Source organism: Schistocerca cancellata, chromosome 1, assembly GCF_023864275.1.
Source record: "Schistocerca cancellata isolate TAMUIC-IGC-003103 chromosome 1, iqSchCanc2.1, whole genome shotgun sequence".
NCBI lineage: Eukaryota > Metazoa > Arthropoda > Insecta > Orthoptera > Acrididae > Schistocerca > Schistocerca cancellata.
In genome coordinates this window covers 155894191-155914629 of record NC_064626.1, presented here as the reverse complement: position 1 = coordinate 155914629, position 20439 = coordinate 155894191, and the positions used below count along the sequence as shown (strand labels likewise).

At 37.8% G+C, this 20439-nt stretch overlaps 2 protein-coding genes across 4 annotated transcripts in view; one reads left to right on the top strand and one right to left on the bottom strand.

The window, feature by feature from the left end:
* Positions 1-11791, bottom strand: part of LOC126153681 (parkin coregulated gene protein homolog) — a 146540-nt gene extending 134749 nt beyond the window's left edge. For all 3 annotated transcript variants that reach the window (XR_007532077.1, XM_049916089.1, XM_049916097.1), the window contains exon 1: positions 11458-11791. Coding sequence is in view for 2 of the 3 variants with exons in the window: in XM_049916089.1 (XP_049772046.1) it covers positions 11458-11697 (240 nt within the window). In the remaining variant the exon portion in view is untranslated. The remainder of the gene's footprint in view (positions 1-11457) is intronic.
* Positions 11792-13100: 1309 nt separating this feature from the next.
* LOC126131609 (UBX domain-containing protein 11-like) overlaps positions 13101-20439 on the top strand; it is a 153794-nt gene continuing 146455 nt past the window's right edge. Inside the window, exon 1 of the mRNA XM_049915177.1 lies at positions 13101-13188. The gene's annotated coding sequence lies outside the window, so the exon portion shown is untranslated. The remainder of the gene's footprint in view (positions 13189-20439) is intronic.

Here is a 20439-nt window from a genome sequence, read left to right as displayed (position 1 = left end):
GGTACAGAGCCGAGTGGAGGGTCTGAATCAGAGGCCGAGACGGTTCTGCGACCGTGTGGGCTGCAGATTCCTCGACTTGCGCCATAGGGTGGTGGGGTTTCGGGTTCCGCTGGATAGGTCAGGAGTCCACTACACGCAACAAGCGGCTACACGGGTAGCAGGGGTTGTGTGGCATGGGCTGGGCGGTTTTTTAGGTTAGATGGCTTTGGGCAAGTACAGAAAGGGCAACAGCCTCAACGGGTGCGGGGCAAAGTCAGGACATGCGGGGACCAAGCAGCAATCAGTATTGTAATTGTAAACTGTCAAAGCTGCATTAGTAAAGTACCGGAACTTCAAGCGCTGATAGAAAGCACCGAAGCTGAAATCGTTATAGGTACAGAAAGCTGGCTGAAGCCAGAGATAAATTCTGCCGAAATTTTTACAAAGGTACAGACGGTGTTTAGAAAGGATAGATTGCATGCAACCGGTGGTGGAGTGTTCGTCGCTGTTAGTAGTAGTTTATCCTGTAGTGAAGCAGAAGTGGATAGTTCCTGTGAATTATTATGGGTGGAGGTTACATTGAACAACCAAGCTAGGTTAGTAATTGGCTCCTTTCACTGACCTCCCGACTCAGCAGCATTAGTGGCAGAACAACTGAGAGAAAATTTGGAATACATTTCACATAAATTTTCTCAGCATGTTATAGTCTTAGGTGGAGATTTCAATTTACCAGATATAGACTGGGACACTCAGATGTTTAGGACGGGTGGTAGGGACAGAGCATCGAGTGACATTATACTGAGTGCACTATCCGAAAATTACCTCGAGGAATAAACAGAGAACCGACTCGTGGAGATAACATCTTGGACCTACTGATAACAAACAGACCCGAACTTTTCGACTCTGTATGTGCAGAACAGGGATTCAGTGATCATAAGGCCGTTGCAGCATCCCTGAATATGGAAGTTAAAAGGAATATAAAAAAAGGGAGGAAGGTTTATCTGTTTAGCAAGAGTAATAGAAGGCAGATTTCAGACTACCTAACAGATCAAAACGAAAATTTCTGTTCCGACACTGACAATGTTGAGTGTTTATGGAAAAAGTTCAAGGCAATCGTAAAATGCGTTTTAGACAGGTACGTGCCGAGTAAAACTGTGAGGTACGGGAAAAACCCACCGTGGTACAACAACAAAATTAGGAAACTACTGCGAAAGCAAAGAGAGCTTCACTCCAAGTTTAAACGCAGCCAAAACCTCTCAGACAAACAGAAGCTAAACGATGTCAAAGTTAGCGTAAGGAGGGCTATGCGTGAAGCGTTCAGTGAATTCGAAAGTAAAATTCTATGTACCGACTTGACAGAAAATCCTAGGAAGTTCTGGTCTTACGTTAAATCAGTAAGTGGCTCGAAACAGCATATCCAGACACTCCGGGATGATGAAGGCATTGAAACAGAGGATGACACGCGTAAAGCTGAAATATTAAACACCTTTTTCCAAAGCTGTTTCACAGAGGAAGACCGCACTGCAGTTCCTTCTCTAAATCCTCGCACAAACAAAAAAATGGCTGACATCGAAATAAGTGTCCAAGGAATAGAAAAGCAACTGGAATCACTCAACAGAGGAAAGTCCACTGGACCTGAGGGGATGCCAATTCGATTCTACACAGAGTACGCGAAAGAACTTGCCCCCCCCTTCTAACAGCCGTGTACCGCAAGTCTCTAGAGGAACGGAAGGTTCCAAATGATTGGAAAAGAGCACAGGTAGTCCCAGTCTTCAAGAAGGGTCGTCGAGCAGATGCGCAAAACTATAGACCTATATCTCTTACGTCGATCTGTTGTAGAATTTTAGAACATGTTTTTTGCTCGAGTATCATGTCGTTTTTGGAAACCCAGAATCTACTATGTAGGAATCAACACGGATTCCGGAAACAGCGATCGTGTGAGACCCAACTCACTTTATTTGTTCATGAGACCCAGAAAATATTAGATACAGGCTCCCAGGTAGATGCTATTTTTCTTGACTTCCGGAAGGCGTTCGATACAGTTCCACACTGTCGCCTGATAAAAAAAGTAAGAGCCTACGGAATATCAGGCCAGCTGTGTGGCTGGAGTGAAGAGTTTTTAGCAAACAGAACACAGCATGTTGTTATCAATGGAGAGACGTCTACAGACGTTAAGGTAACCTCTGGCGTGCCACAGGGGAGTGTTATGGGACCATTGCTTTTCACAATATATATAAATGACCTAGTAGATAGTGTAGGAAGTTCCATGCGGCTTTTCGCGGATGATGCTGTAGTATACAGAGAAGTTGCAGCATTAGAAAATTGTAGCGAAATGCAGGAAGATCTGCAGTGGATAGGCACTTGGTGCAGGGAGTGGCAACTGACCCTTAACATAGACAAATGTAATGTATTGAGAATACATAGAAAGAAGGATCCTTTATTGTATGATTATATGATAGTGGAACAAACACTGGTAGCAGTTACTTCTGTAAAATATCTGGGAGTATGCGTGCGGAACGATTTGAAGTGGAATGATCATATAAAATTAATTGTTGGTAAGGCGGGTACCAGGTTGAGATTCATTGGGAGAGTCCTTAGAAAATGTAGTCCATCAACAAAGGAGGTGGCTTACAAAACACTAGTTCGACCTATACTTGAGTATTGCTCATCAGTGTGGGATCCGTACCAGACCGGGTTGACGGAGGAGATAGAGAAGATCCAAAGAAGAGTGGCGCGTTTCGTCACAGGGTTATTTAGTAACCGTGATAGCATTACGGAGATGTTTAACAAACTCAAGTGGCAGACTCTGCAAGAGAGGCGCTCTGCATCGCGGTGTAGCTTGCTCGCCAGGTTTCGAGAGGGTGCGTTTCTGGATGAGGTATCGAATGTATTACTTCCCCCTACTTATACCTCCTGAGCAGATCACGAATGTAAAATTAGAGAGATTAGAGCGCACACGGAGGCTTTCAGACAGTCGTTCTTCCCGCGAACCATACGCGACTGGAACAGGAAAGGGAGGTAATGACAGTGGCACATAAAGTGCCCTCCGCCACACACTGTTGGGTGGCTTGCGGAGTATAAATGTAGATGTAAATATCCTTTCTTTCAGGAGTGCTAGTCCTGCAAGGTTCACAGGAGAGCTTCTGTAAAGTTTGGAAGGTAGGAGACGAGATACTAGCAGAAGTAAAGCTGTGAGGCCCGGATGTGAGTTGTGCTTCAGTAGCTCAGATGGTAGAGCACTTGCCCGCAGAAGGAAAAGGTACCGAGTTCGAGTCTCGGTCGGGCACAGCGTTTTAATCTGCCAGGAAGTTTCTTTACAGTGTTGTTTACAACATGATTCCTCGACTACAGCTATTGTTGAGGATTGTTGGTGGACATATTGAGCATTTCCTGTAAAGAACATCATCTTTGCTTTGTCTTACTTTGTTATGCTAATTATTGCTATTCTGATCAGATGAAGCCCCATCTGTTGGACATTTTTTGAATGTTTGCATTTTTTTGGTTCTAATAAAACCCCATGTCATTGCAAGCATGTGTGTCAGTTTGTACCTCTCTATCTACATTATTCCGTGATTTATTCAGTTTTCAAATTTATACTGACTTTTTGATCACATGGTATATCAAATTGATGATAAAATTTTAGTTTTAAAATCCACAAGCAAAACAGTCAGACAAGAAGGCCCACAAAGCTCAATCCTTGGGCATTCCCATTTTCTAGCATATATTAGTGACACTGTACATCCCTTGAACTTGTACACTGTAAATTATGCTCGTAACACCTCAGTTTTATTCTATGGCAAAGGCAGCGAATGTGAATTTTCAGCAACTAGTTGGGTATTAGAATTAAGTACATATTTCAATGATCAAGGACTAAAGGTCATAGTAAGTACATGCTAATATTTGCAACCTGCAGCTCACAACACTCTTCCACAAATACAGGATAAAAATTGGAAATTTGCTGTAGGGTCTTATGGGACCAAACTGCTGAGGTCATCAAAACCTACACATTACTTAATCTAACTTAAACTAACTTGCGCTATGGACAACACACACACCCATGCCTGACGGAGGACTCAAACCTATAACAGAGGGAGCCACATGGCCTGTGACAAGGCGCCTCATACCACACGGCTACCCTGCACGGCAAATACAGGATTAACAGAAGCAGAAACAAACAGCTGTAAATTCCTAGGTATCCATCTGTACACAAATTTTCGGTGGATTAAACACATTGATGGTGTGTGTAGTAAAGTCCAAAATGGTGCCCACAAAAATCCTGAAAACTTTGTATCCTGGGACAATCAGTTCTTAAAACTGTGTATTCCATGGCAATCAATTCTCATCATAGCTACTGCATAGAAATAATGGGTTGTAGTGCAGACACAAACCTTAACAGAGTACAGCTACAAAAAAGATAGTTATAGATTACACACAGACTGGGCTAAAATTGAAAATTTTCCTACAACACACAGTTCCTATTCTTTGTACTTCTATAAATCAATTACTTTCTTGTCACTCAGGAAACTACAACAATTATATGTAGTGATATACATGATCACAACACCAGGTCCAAAAATAACTACGTCAGAGAAAGAACTAAATTAAAAATGACAAATATGACCCCATACATTAATGGGTTTATGTGGTACAATAAAGCTGCCACAGTTCATGAAAATTAGTAACAAAAAACAGTTCAATTCAAATCTAAAAACAACTAATTAAAAATTGTCTGTATTCACTAAACAAATTTTAAAGCAACAAACATTAAGAAGCAATGATGTATTTAACTTAATGCAGGCATATGTGCAAGCTAGACAGAAATTGTTTCAAGAACTTTTATTACTCAAAAAGTTATTGTAGGCTACTTATTGGAGGCACGGTCAGAGTGGGTAATATTCTTCTGCGGAAAATTTTTGAGTTAGGCCAATCTATATTCGAGGTAAAAAATCCTGGACACTGGCCAAAATAACTATTTCTTACAGTGCTGTAAACAAGTGGGAAAACATTTTTGATTTTGTTCAAGCATTTTATAACACAATTTGATATACAAAATGCATGTTAGATTTATAAATTTTTCTCTTTGTGATAATTTTCACAAATTTTTACTGCTTTATTTTACTTTTCTATGACATTCCGTGGATTGGAATTGCTTACAATAGTTCAGTGTTTGAAATGTAAGGCAAATAGTCTGTAAATTTTACTAGGCAATCAACTGATTGTTGAAGATTTTTTAAAAAATCAAATGCATATTTCAACTACTCTATAAAAAAGACTGACGAAACTGCTCACACTGTAACAATCAACACTGCACTGATGAAAAAGGATACATTGTTTTCATCTGCTTCTCATTGAGCTTGTGTAACTGGGCTGAATTTGCATGTGGACAAGGATGAGCCAACAAGAACAGCATTTGGGAAATTGGAACTGCACACTGCTGATGCTGGCAATTTGAAAGCATTTTCTGGAGCATGAGGTGTCATAAAAGAGACTCTTACATCTCGCAGCTCATGAGGGACCCTACCACTGATTGTCATACCTGCACATACAAGAAATGAAGTTGCTTACAACAGTTTTCTAAGGTATACCGAGATCTCTGCATTTCCCACACAGTAACAGGCTGCACTGCATGGAAGATAGTTCTCGCAGTGTATGTTCCACTACAGGATGCAGTCTAGCAGTGACTAGACTGAATTCCTTCCACTGGCTTCAAACCAGATCACTGTTGTCTCTTTTGTAAATGGAATTCCCCTACTGTACTTTTATTTGAAGCACTGTGATAAGCTGTGGTTTTTTGAGGCTTTGCAGGTAGCTTTGGTCCACTGGTCAGAAAATAGTTTTAAATTTATTTTGTCACTAAAATTACATCATGAACAAGAGTAAACAAGGCAGTGTGCTTTTACCTTGCGCGAATAGCAATCTAAAAGGTTGTGAGTTCCATGAAGTAATAATTTGTTGGTAGCACCAGACTCATTGTTGATCATAAATATTTTCACAGCTATTACGCCCCAATAACTTCTGCCTGTATGATACACATCAATTAAGTTAAAAACACAGTGAGTATAATTTTGCATTCTGTCAGTATTAGGTAAACATTTTTGCAAAGTATGGGGTTACTTTTAACTCGGGCCAAAGTAACCCCAAAACACAGATGAAATGGTGTTAGTATCTGATGATGATCCTGAAACTTTCTCTGATGTGCAAGATGATGCCCAGTACCACAAAATATTGAAAGATAAATTAGCATTTTGGCAATATGCTACAGTTTCATACGGCAAAGAATTTTCAGGAATTTGGAGATGATGGATGAGGGTGCTAAAGTCCTACTCCAAATAGCCACAACAATAAAGATAAACTATTTTATCCTTCGAATGATATGATAACAATTATCAGTCAAACATGGCTAACAAACTGTGGCTACTTTCAAATACTGGAGCTTCAGTAATTTGTGTAATAAGGCTCATATCCATACTGTACAAAATTCTTAACATATTATTTATTGTCTTTGCATGTAGTTACTATAGTGTACCATCTAACTTTAAACTTAATTAGTCAACTGATGAAATATACTACACACGTATATTTACTATGTTGCTTTCTGAAAAAAAAAAAAAAAAAAAAAATCAATAGTTCCTGTCTTTGCATCCAAAATTTAGTGTTTTACTTGTTCCTCATGCTCCTGAATATCTACTTTAGGGATATCCATTGAGTTTATTTGGCCCAACTTTTTATATTACCAATTTTTTATGCATAAATGACTGAATGAATCAAAGTAGGCCCAAGTGCAGGTAATATTGGTCCATTTCTTGTGGTGCAACAGCAACGGATGTTATGTATTTTGTTTACTATCTTTTTTAACTGATGGCACAAGACTTTGATAATACTAGAAAAAGTACATGAAATTTTCTCTCTCCGCTATTCTTTGTTTTCTTGCCATATACAAAAAGACAGACAAAAATTGGGTCACAGTAACCCCAGTTTACAGTAAGAGTCTAATATCTTTCAGTAATTTTGATATGGTATATAGCATCTCTTACATTATCAACAGCTTCATGCTCAACATCAAACTTTGTTTCAAGATGTTTACAGAGATCTCCTACCCCATTACCATGCCATGTTGCTGAAAATATCCATTTTCTTATCTCATTTTCTGTACAGTGTTTTCCAAGCTCATGAAGCTAAAATCAGTTTTTAAAACAAGATGCCTTACCAACAGTTCCATACACTTACTTAGGAAAAGCATGCCCTCTAGATGCTATTTCATCAATTGTAATTTTGACAGCATAGCATGTAAGTGCATTGTCATGAATTAGATCATCAATAACAGTGTGCCATTTGAAGGAAGTGAGCAACACATGTGAATAGTGACATTTATGATGTCTGCCAGTGGTAACTTTGAACTTCATTTGACAAAGTGAAGGGCCAGTTATCAGCAGAATTGAAATGAAGAACCAATGTATCAGGATTGTGGGATGTGGCTGATTTTACTTCTGCTATGGCCTGTCTCTGAATGCCGTGGATATGATGGTGAGGTACACCTTCCGTGACATTTGTAACAAATCTCTGGCTCAACTGCCTTTTTCACCAACTCACTTCTCTACCACAGAGCACACATTATGCCATTGTCAGTATCCTGAAGGTGTAATGCAGCCAATATTTATCTTGTGGCTCTTGTCATATACACAAAAGCATCAAGTCAATCTCTGTGTACTTCTTTCCTGAAATGCTGCTCATGGATAAACAGGTAAGTTTCAAATTAGTGCAGGAAATGCAAGTGTATATTTCCTTCACTGGTTGGCACTGTACCCATTTTGATCATAAGGATGAGAATTTTGTGACACCAATTTTTAAACTTAGTTCTCCTCCTTCATTAGGAGGTATGTCTCTCTTACTGATTTTGTCATCTATCTTTTTAACTTTCTATTTTCACTTACAGAGATAACATCAATGTTATTAGGACTTTGCCTGCTACAATCTTTGTCATCAGTTAGGTAATATGCCAGAGCACCACCTAGCAGATGGTGTTCACAGTAAGAATCTGCGCATGCTCAAATACTATTTTCCTTCTTTATTTTATAGGCCTTTGAAATTAAGTAATTTGAGGAAATGGGTATCTATTTCTGTAATTGCTGCTCTGAGTAACTTTCCGGTATCAGTGTTAGCAATTGTACCTGCTCAGAATAAATAGCCGAGAGACTGCTGTGGTTAGGTTTTGAAACCATACATCACAATGGGTGTTCATGCCACTGCCTTCGATTTCTGTACCAGGTAGATCTACATTGTACATTTTGCAAAGTTTTGTGGATGTTGATTGTGTAAAACTTGATCAAGTTCTTCCACCTTTATCCTTGTATTTAGCCTGCCATGGCATTTGTGGGGGGATAAGTTAGGCTACAGCAGAAACGCCAACATCAAGAACTTCATCCTTGGAAGTACAAACATCTGCGTCATCTTTTCAGTTTCAGGTTCTGGTAACTGATCTTTCACATGAGGTATCACTAAATTTCTCATTTTACTGAGCATAGAAATTCTTACACAATGGCTGTTATGGTAACAGTGTAACTTGAGGACCAAGATATTTCTGCAGTTATTCACCCAGATTTCCAAAAAGTGTATCTCACTTTTTTTTTTACTTTTTCTCCTTTTGTCTGTTTTCATGGACCGCATATATACCCTTTCACTACTATATTCCCTCAGTGACGCAGTATTTTAAAGTTTAAACCACACACAAATCTCTAAGCGGAATGATTTTTATGCAAAGTTATATGTTTCTGAAACAAACAAAAGAGAGGTGAAAACAGTGTTGCCAACAGAGTTTTAACACCAGAAATTAAATATTGAATACACAGAATATGGGGAAAATTTTAAAACTTTACGCACAAAAAATTGCCTACTTCGATTGAACCACCTAGTAACACAATAACCAAATAAAGTACTGTGCAATTCTCATAAATTTTGTGGTGGGGGTTTTCCTTCCAGTAAGTAATTTGTAAAAACTTATAAAAATGTGACTTTTTAAATTTTTATTAATAAATATTTATGTAATACAGGCAGATGAAATGGTAAGAAAATAGGAAAGCTAGCATTATGAGGGTTTACAAATTTAGAAAAATTGTTTTGAACACTAAAAAAAAAAAATTAAAATTTTTATATTTTATTCTTAAATTTGTACATTAAAATAGCCCATAAGTATTGTGTCAACTAAGTTTGAACATACTAAGATGGACATTTGGAGCAAAAAATCTGCCAAGTCTCCAGTACCTTTGATTTATTAGTCACATTTTTGGGGTTAATTCTAGTGTCCGATTCCCCTCGTCAGCTTCGAGCATTGACGCCATGCCTAAGGGAGAGACGTGGTCTCTATGTGGCATCTCTTTGGAAACAACTGATCATGTTTGTGAACAAACGAATGTAGCATACAATAAAATTACAAAGTTCACGTTATTAGTTACTCAGTCACAAATTATACCGACAAGGATTAAACCTAACGGAAATAAATAAGAACACAAAAAGAGAAATATACATGTCCCAAATAAATTATTATCGTAATTTATGCGAGTAAGGAAAGCACAGAGAATCTTTACATCCAGTATAGTATAGCGCATGGCAAAGTCATAACTTTTAATACTAATTGTAAAACGTACTGGGCAAGTACACAAGTAACGAAAACCGGCAAAAAGTAGTGTCTAACAAATAGTGAAATCGGTAACTGGAACTTACCTACATACGTCAATTCTAGTTACCGATTCTAACTACTCCACAGTGCGTTATTTAGATTGTTTTAACAAGTGTATGCACAAAATGTTACAGGTTCAAAATGGTTCAAATGACTCTGAGCACTATGGGACTTAACATCGGTGGTCATCAGTCTCCTAGAACTTAGAACTACTTAAACCTAACTAACCTAAGGACATCACACACATCCATGCCCGAGGCAGGATTCGAACCTACGACCGTAGCAGTCGCGCGGTTCCGGACTGAGCGCCTAGAACCGCTAGACCACTGCGGCCGGCAAAATGTTACAGGATTTCTACATATGGTATTACTACCTTCATTACTATGAATAAGAGAAAAATCTGGAAGCTGCACTTACAATATTTATTAGTTTCTCGAAGTAGTTCTGAGATCATTTAGAAATCTAGAAATCCTACAAAAACACATTGCACAGAGTTATTGCAAAAACGCCAAAAATTATGAACCATCAAAAACTTGGTATCAGTAACTAGAATTGACTTTCTATATACGTCAATTCTAGTTACCGTTTCCAGCCATTCGATGATTCATTAATTAGTTAGTTTTTTCTGCATGTTTGTGCCCCAAAATGAAGGTTAATATGATTTCTGCATTTGTAATTGCTCTTTGTAACTACTGTAAAAAGGTACTAATATTGGAAACGGTAACTGGAATTTATCTATGTAGGAGGTCAGTTCTCGTTACCGATTCCAATTTTTGTTATATACCACAGTAGTTTTAGAGAGTTATCGATTCCAATATTCGTTATTTTTTGGTAGATATTCGTTTGACACGTACTGGCTTTTCTTTTAGAATTTAGTGTCGGTTTCCTAACATTTTATGCTACAGTTTCGTATTTGTTGCCATTCATTTAATTTTCCCGTCGCATAAATTACTTTTAATTCTTAACTATTTTCGTTATTTTCAGTTCGTTTCGTTATATAATTCATGACTAAGTAAATAACAGCGTGAATGTGATTGTAATTTTATCGTATGCTACATATAGGGTATTTACCATCCATTGCTTTCATACATTCCCCAAGCCGACGAGTGGAATCGGACACCAGAATTGATCCCATTTTTGTAGTTCTCTACTATGTTACGAATTATTTACAAAATATTTATTTTCCAAAGTGCTGCATCAGTTTCAAAACTCAACAGATATAAAAATGTTTATGCCTTAAAACATATAATATAGAAGTCGCCCCATTTCAAACCTCCTTGCAGGGCACTGATAGGGATGTTGATCTAGAAAAACCTGTTTTCCTAAGCTATACATATCAAAACTACATTGGTATGAAAGTAGTAAAAATGTATGTATTTCTTATCTTTCCGAATTCTGATCATAGCTAGTCTTATATTTATTTTCCACCCCATCTCACCACGTACAACACTAAATTTAAAAATTATTGGGATGGAATTGAAAAAGCAAGTTATTAACCAAAAAGTTCAAGTCATTGATTATAACTACATCATGTCTGTGGTAACTACCGATATGGTTGTCTGAGATAGGGGATGCACAGGTTCGGTTACACACACACACACACACACACACACACACACACACACACACACAGTTAAAAGAAAAAAACGTATTACTGATGAACCATGCTTGTAATACAGAAATTTCACGAAATGGAAAAAGGCTGCTAGAAAGTTGTCAACCAAATTGTAATCTTGCGTAATATAAATGTGGATTTCAAGTGGAAAATAAAATTTCCGATTGGTGCCCTGTTCGGCGGTATTTACCTTCCAGGTGAGCTTGGTGCCATAGGTATCGAAAGCCAAGGATATTGGCAAGTCCCCACGGAGGTAAGCCTTTCTGAAGATTGACTCCTTTGGTGGTTGGCGCGGACGAACTGCACTAACGCGAGGCGGCCCTTGGACGACAACTCCGCTTTGCAAGGACTGCACCGTGAAGCCTGGCACTACGCGCTTTTTGCGCCCTTTCTGACGCAGGCTTTCACGGAATTCCCTCCCAGTCACCATCCCTCCAACAAAACAATAATTTTGCCCACTGCACCACCTAGAGCTTCCTTGTTCTGGTAAATTTGCTACCTGAATTCACCGGGCTATAAATCTACCAATTTGTTTATTTCGCCTAGCAACGGAGGTTATTATCGATTTTCAGTCAATCGAAAATATGCATCAGTCGTAAATCTATTTTCAAATTCTGCGTTCCAAACACTGAAAGGTAACTGTAACAACTCGCTATAGCAACTTTTCTTGTCTTTACTGTGTCGTAGTAATAATTACTTCATTTCGTTTGGAGTTTTTGTTGCCATTTAGGAGTGCGTATATTATTTTCTGACATTTTATTTAACAAATCATACCAAAAACGATACATTTATCGTAGATTTTAATATGCAGAAAAGTATCGTTTTTGCATTATTTTCTGCAATAAAACGTCGGAAAATGACACGTCTGTAAATTAAAACTTTGTGGTACTTTAGAAACTTACGAATTACGGGTACAATGTGCAAGCATGTAATTCCTGTGGCTTACGTATGCGATTGTTGACGCGAGAAAGAACTTTTTACTATTGAAGTCCTGCTCAAATTAGCTGTGCGTTATTGTAGTTATGACGCTGCAGGCAACAATAGTACGACAGATGATATTTAGTTGCAGTGTATTCGCAGGCAAGAACATTAACGTAACTTTACCGAAGAGACAATACGGCGTGTGTTTCAAGTGAGGAAATTCTTCAAAATAACTTGATTTAGCCAAGACCTTAAATAAATGTCTGCAAGGTGATTTTGGGTGGATTCTAGCTATTATTCTGATTACACAGCGAAAAGAACTAACTTTGCATCTTTAACTAACTTTGCATCTTTATAGATATAGAGTGACAAGTCGTTAATATTGATTAAGAACAATAAGGGACCCAAGACTGAACCCTGTGGGACACCATTCTTGATACCTCCCCAGACTCTCCTGGTGTTTGTAGACTATCTGTACTGTTAATTTCAACCTTCTGCATTCTTCCAGTTAAGTATGAATTAAACCATTTGTGCACTGTCCCACTCATACCACAATACTTAAGCTTATTTAGAAGAATTTCATGATTCACACAATCTAAAGCCTTTGAGAGATCACAAAATATCCCAATGGGTGATGTTGGGTTATTAATTGCATTTAATATTTGATCAGTGAAAGCATATATCGCATTTTATGTTGAAAAGCCTTTCAGAAAACCAAACTGACATTTTGTTAGTACTTCATTTATACAAATATGTGATGCTACTCTTGAATACATTACTTTTTCAAGAATTTTGGATAAAGCTGTCAGAAGTGAGATTGGGTGGTAGTTGTTAGCATCAGATCTATTCCCTTTTTTGTGTAATGGTTTAACAATAGAACATTTGAATCTGTCTGGAAAAATTCTCTGTTTCAGTGACTTACTACATATGTGGCTGAGAATCCTACTTATTTGTTGGGAACAAAGTTTTAGTACTCTGTTGGAACTGCCATCAATTCCATGTGAGCTTTTACTTGTAGTGAATTTATTATTTTCCTAATTTCAGTAGGAGAGGTGGGTTGAATTTCAATTTTATCAAATTGCGTAGGTACTGCTTCTTCAATATACTGCCCTGCATTTTCCAATGAAAAGCTGGAACCTATTTTCTCTACAACACATAAAAAATGATTATTAAAAATGTTTTCTACTTCTGACTTCTTGTTAAGACACTTTTCATTGTGTTTGTTAGAAATACACTCTTCCTGTGCTCTTCGTTGCCCTGGTTCCCTTTTCACAATATTCCAAATTGTTTTAATTTAATGTCAGATGTGCTAATCTCAGACATAAAGCACATACTTCTGGACTTTTTAATAACTTTTCTTAATATAGTGCAGTAGTTTTTATAATGTTTCATTGTTTCGGGATCATACTCCTCCTAGCTATAAGATACATTTCCCTTTACTATTTACGAGATATTTTTATCCCTTTAGTAAGCCATGGCTTTTTACATGGTTTGTTACATTTATATTTCACTGTTTTCTTAGGGAAACTGTCTTCAAATATACTCACAAAGGTATCATGAAATAGATTAAATTTTAAATTAGCGTCACATTTCCTGTACACCTCATCCCATTCTAACTGTTGCAAGCTTTCCCTAAAATTTTGAAGTGTTAAATTGTTAATGGAACACACTATTTTGGAGGACTGTTTTGCATTACTGTATGGAGCTATATCATATACTATAACTAGCTGTGCATCATGATCAGACAGACAATTCTTAACAGGAAAAATTTTTGTTTGATTAAATTTATTTTGGTCTATGAAAATTGCTTTCCTGTACCACTTGAGTAGGAAAATCAATAAATGATGTCAAATTGAAAGAACCAAGTAATAATTAAAGGTCAAGCTTTCTTACATTGAAATCCCCACAAGCAATAATTTGCTTTCCTTTATCTGACAGGTAGCACAACAAAAAATCCAAGTTTTTCAAAAATAGTTGAAAATTTCCCAATGGGGACCTATTCATGGCTACAATTATAAAAGTGCCTTTATTTAGTTTAAGCTCACATGCACATGCTTCTATGTGTTGCTCTACGCAAAATTCTTTATTTTCCAAATTTTTCACACTATGACTGATTTTAACATATGTGGCAACTCCTCCTCTCTCCATAGTGTCTCCCCTTACCTGTGACTATATGATGTTCAGACAGGCATAGTACATCTATTCCATCCTCAGTTTCTAAATCTTCTATACAAACAAGAAGCTCATCTACTTTGTTTTTTAATCCCCTGATATTCTGATGCAATATATTAACTTTATTTTTTACTGTGCTTTCATAACATCCCAGCCAGTTTACCCTTCCCTTTCCTATTTAGATGCAGGCTATGTCTTGTGAAGTTCCACCTACCAACACCATCAATCAACAGGAACCAAACATATGCTTGACAAAGTAGCTGCCCGAAGCAGCTGATCTGGCTCCATATTGACGCTCCTGACAGAACTGTTCAATTGGGGCCAATCATGCTGCATGAAAGCGGGAACCAAGCCAACATTTCTATGGTTCATTGCAGATGCTATTTTTACCAGGTCACACTCAATATTGTAGCCCTGATCCTTATCAATAGTGTTTCGTGCACCACCCACTACCACAACATGATTCTGCTTTGTAAAAGCTTTGCACAATGATCATACATCCTCTATCACTTGGCTAAGGCATGCACTGGGCTTGAAAATACTTGTGACCTGGTACCTGTCACCTAATTTTTCCTGCAAAATGTGGCCCACACCTCTTTCATGGCTACTACCTAACAACAGAGCTTTCCTCCTACTTGCTACTTTTTTTGCAACAGTTGGTTTCCTGGTGAAAGTCTATCGAGTGCTGACTACACTTACATCTACTTGAGCCTCTTTCTTAGCTAACTCAGATAACAGGGCAAACTATTGTTTGTGCCAATGATGAAACTGTCTGATACTGTTCTCTGTCTGTGGCCCCTGTTTCTAGCTACCACTTCCAACCTGTCTTCACCCTCCTCCCCCCTTAACCTCACCAGTTCCTCCCTAGCACTATCCAGTTCATCCTGAAGGGCTCTAATCTTCCCTTCCTGTTCTGCTATTTTTCTATCCCTTGAACATAATCTACAATACCATGGAAGAGGCCTTAACAGTAATACTCATTTTTGCAAATCCAAACTGAAGGATTTCCTTATGGTTCACACTTAAAGAAATGCGAATTTTTTTGTTTTCTCCAAAATAATTCCTGCCCCGAGATACAGGCCTCGAAAATGACATTGCGAACGCCATTTTGAAAATGGTGGACAGGGACAGTGCAGCTGGGCAGGTAGATGGCCCAGACTCGAACCCACAGCTCACCAGGGAGGTAGGCATAAGCAAAAGTTAGTTAGTTAATTAGTTACATGTTCCATTGATCAATCTCATGGAAATCATTATGATGTGGAATGTGTCAAGTGCATTTTTTTAAGCTAAAAATTTTTATTGCCTACTCACTTCCCTTAAATGGCACAAAATGCATATATTATATCTATAGAATATCTATAGATTTATTTATTCCTATTCAAGAATTCATCTCTGGTATAGAAGGAGGTGTCAAGGAGATATGATTTCAATGTATTGTTTGTATGTCGGATTTCTATTTCATCTGGTAATTTATCAGAAAGTTTTACAGCAGCATATTTTACCCGTTTCTGTGCCAAAAGTATGTTAAGTACAGGATAGTGTAAGTCTTTCTTTCTTCTGAAATTATGATTGTGAATGTCGCTGTTGTTTTTAAACTGGTCCATGTTGTTTAGCACACATTTCATTATTGAATGAATTTACTGTTAAGCTGTTGTAAGAATTCTTAACCTTTTAAACAGGTGCCTACAAGATGTGCGACTATGAGCCCCACACATTATTCTAACCACTTTCCTTTGAGCAGTGAAAATTTTTGCCTAAGTGTTGAGCTACCCCAAAATATTATTCCATATGACGTCAGAGAGTGAAAGTATGCAAAGTATGTTTGCTTGCTAATTTCTATATCCTCAAAATTAGCAATTGTTCTGACTGCAAAAGTACTGTCAGAAAAGAGTGTCAGTGGCAGGTTGCTAGTCCATCTTGAACTACAAGCAGTCGTCATCTCGCAGTTACCAGCTGGCATCTACTGTGTCCCTGCACATACAATGCACAACTGAACACTACTAAAATTAATGGTATAAATTAGATGGTATATACATAAGTTATGCTGGTTAGTGTTTCCCCGTTGGCAGCACTCTTGCCCTGTAAGTCACGCCAAACTGATGCTGATCAGTGTAATTGTTGGCAAACTGTGACTTCATTTGCCTTGGTTTTCCTGTTTGGTCAGCACCTATAGAAGCCCTGTTTTTGCTGTAAGGTGTTACAACTTTGGCACTCAGAGACACTGGCTGGTGTCTTCCACATCATCAGCATACTGAATAAGTGTTCTTGGATGCTCAATGCGTACTCTTGTGCCATGGAACATTGTTATTGAGCTGATGAGCGCTTCTTGCTTTACGATGCCATTATGCTGAATCGACAAAGGAGCTGTTTTTTACACCAGGCTAGGCTGTGGTGCAACAAATGGAATAAGGTGTATGCAGTATATACCTGGACTTCCCTCGTTGTTCATATTGTATATCAGTGACCTGGCAGAAGATATTGATAACAGGCCCAGACTTTTTGCTAGTGGTGAAGAAAGTATCTATAATGGAATAATGTCTGTAAAGATTGACAACTTGTTTTAAATGTACAGGAATGTAAAATTATGCACTTCACAAAACGAAAAAACATAATAGCATATGACTTCAATATCAGTGATTTAAAATTATAATCAGTTAGCACATACAAATAGCTGGGTGTGACAGTTAATAAGTAAATGAAATCAAATTATCACATAGCCTCAGTCATAGGTAAGGCAGGTGGTAGAGTTCAGTTCATTGGCAGGCTACTGGGAAAATGCTGTCAATCTACAAATGAGACAGCTTACAAATCACTGTGTGTATCTCCTTTCAGAATGTTGCTCAAGCATGTGGGATGCATACGAATGAGGACTGACAGTGGATATTGAGTGCATGCAAAGAAGGGTGGCAGAAATGGTCGCAGGCTTGTTTGACTCTCAGGAGAGTGCCACAGAAATGTTGAACAATCTGAATTGGCAGACTCTTGGACATCAACACAAATTATCCCACAAAAACTTGCGTACAAAATTTCATTTATGTACTGATATGTAATGCCCATTCTTTTGCCTCTAAGCTTGCATCTTAGATTTGTAAGGCTTGTCACCTTCTAGTGCACATGAAATTGATGAAGTGGTTGATTTCTTTGTTATTGCTACTTAATGATTTTATGACTTAGATTATTTTCCAATTGTAGATCCTTCATCATGATGTATGGTTGTTAGCTGTGAATTTTAAAACCGGCCTTTTTTTCTTACAGCCAACCATGAATGTGTGTTTTCATAATGGGATTTACAGAACATTATTAATGAATGAATGAATGACTATCCTCTTGATTTCTGCTATTCCACAACTTATTATTTGCATAATTCAACAATTACATATTTCAGTTCTGTTACTGATAATACTTGTGACTGCTAACATAACCTTATTTGAAGTAAATTGAGTGCTTTAATTGTAGAGCATAGCAAATGAAGAAAAATGAAAACTCATTTTGTATGTATTTTGTCTAAAAACAAGCTCATATAAATGTCTGAATTCATAAAGTACCTGCAATAATTTAGTCAGATAATAATCATCTGTTACTAGTTTAAATGTTTGTTGAACTTAGTTTTTTCACATTATGTTTTGTTGGTTCTGCATCTGCATCTACATCTGTACTCTGCAAACCATTCCGAAGTGTAAGCCAGAGGGTACTTCTGATTGTATTATGTATTAGGACTTCTTCCCATTTCATTTGCATGTGGAGCGTGGAAAGAATGACTATTTAAATGCCTCTGTGTATGATTATGTCCTGTGTAATATCATCTTCATGTTACCTATGGGAACCAAGCCTAGAGGACTCTAGTATATTCCTAGATTCCTTTCAAGATACTGATTCTTGAAACTTTAAACTTTAGCAGAATAGTTAGTATTTATCTTCAAGTTTCTGCCAAATGAAGTTTTTGGCCACTGATATGATGCTGGCTCATGTGTCAGACCAAATCTGTGCCCAGTCATGCTGCTCTTCTTGCTGTACTTCAATACCCAGTGTTAGTTCTTCTGTTATAGTCCCTACATACTTGAGTTATATTCTAGGATGGGACACCAAGTGTAAGGTCTTATTTCCTCAGTATTATATCAGTGAACAGAAGGCTGCCATCTGCTTTACGTACAAATGAGCTGATGTGGTCATTCCATTTCATGTGTATATTTACATAAATACTCCACAAGCCACTGTATGGTGCTTGGTAAAGTGTATCTTGCCTCAGTACTAGTCATTTCCTTTTCTGTTCCATTTGCAATAGACCAAGGGGAAAACAACTGTGTATAAGCATCTGTACAAGCTGTAATATCTTTACTCTTATCTTTGTGCTCCTTACATGAAATGTACATTGGGAGCAGTAGAATCGTTCTGCAGTCGGCTTCAAATTCCGGTTTTCTAAATTTTCTCAGTAGTGTTTCGTGAAAAGAACACTGTCTTCCCTCCACAGATTCCCATTTGAGTTCCCAAAGCATATCCATAATACTTGGTTGTTGTTTGAACCTACCAGTAACAAATCTAGCAGCTCGACCCTGAATTGCTTCAATGTTTTCCTTTAATCTGACATGATGGGGGTGGTCAAATAACAGTATGTTTGTATGATCCTCCTGCGTGAATGATTTCTCAACTGTGAAATGTCAAACTTAAGCTTTCGTTTGTTATCTTCTGTTGCCACACCAGACTGATCAATGTGTGTCTAGAGAGAAGCCTTCAGCCCCTTAGCGATTTTACATAGCATCAGAATTTTGTCAGGTTCTTTAGATGATCTAATGCTAAGGTATGATAGTGGTAGTTGTGTGCTTTGCACATTAATCTTTTTAAAGACACACAAATCTCTACCGACTTCTGTGTATTACTATTATTTGCACATTCTCTTTTGAACAAAGAGTGCAACAGTATTTGCTTCCTCAGCACTTTCTCATTTTGGTATTAAACCACAGTGGATCTTTTCCACCCTTGATCACTTATTCAGCACTTCCTTCTCCAGAGCGTGATTTACAACCTGTTTAATCTTTGCCCACAATTCCTCTATGTTCATCATAATGGAACTAAATTATGACCATTCATTGCCTTAAATGGGATGTTAACAATTGCTTATCTGCACTTTCTAGCAAAAATACTCTCCTGGCCTTCTTGAATGATTTGTTAAATTTAGTAACCATTATCACTATTATGACATCATGGATCACTAGTTCCTGTCATATATTACGTCGATAAGGTCAGGCCTGTTTGTTTGTAGATATCCTCACAAATTGTAATGCTCAGTTATTACTATGACTGATTCCTGTTCTGACTCACTGATATTGTAGTCATAGAATATTCCTTTTTTTTGCATTTTGTGAAGTATACAATTTCAGATTACTGAAGATTTATAACATGTTTCCAGTCTTTGCACCAGTTTGAAAACTTATCAACTTTAACTGGATATTTGTGCAGCTTTGTGTAGATAGTAAAGGTTACACCCTGTGTTCTGGCCGCAGACAAGCCAGTCAGGCTTGACTGATTATCGTGTTGCTCTCTGCCAATGACTTTATAAGATGCCGCGTGGAGGGGTATGCACACTGCCTTTCTGGTTGCTTTCAGGTTTCTGGACCTTGGAATTGCTACTAATTGGTTGAGTAGCTCCTCGGTTGGCCTCATGAGGCTGTGTGCACCTGTTGCCAGTCCTCCCACTAAGGAAAATCCCTGCCAGTACCAGGAATCGAACTTAGGTCCCCCGCATGTCAGTCGGCTATGCTGACCACTGAACTAAGGAGGCAGAGTTTGTTTGGATAGTACTTCATTATATATACTGGTAATTGCATCAGCTGCATAAAGTTGGAGGTTTTTGTTAATATTGTCTGCCAGGTCATTAATATATAACGTGAACAAGCAATGGTCACAACACACTTCCCTAGTACATGCCTGGAGTTACTTCTAATTTATAGAAAATAATAATAATGTTTTGTTGAAAGTTTATGTTTTTATTCCTATTATGAAATCAACATTATTAGCACACATTGTGTGGAAACATAGCTCTCTCCTGATAGCCTTGAATTATACCTTGAATTATATTTTCAGC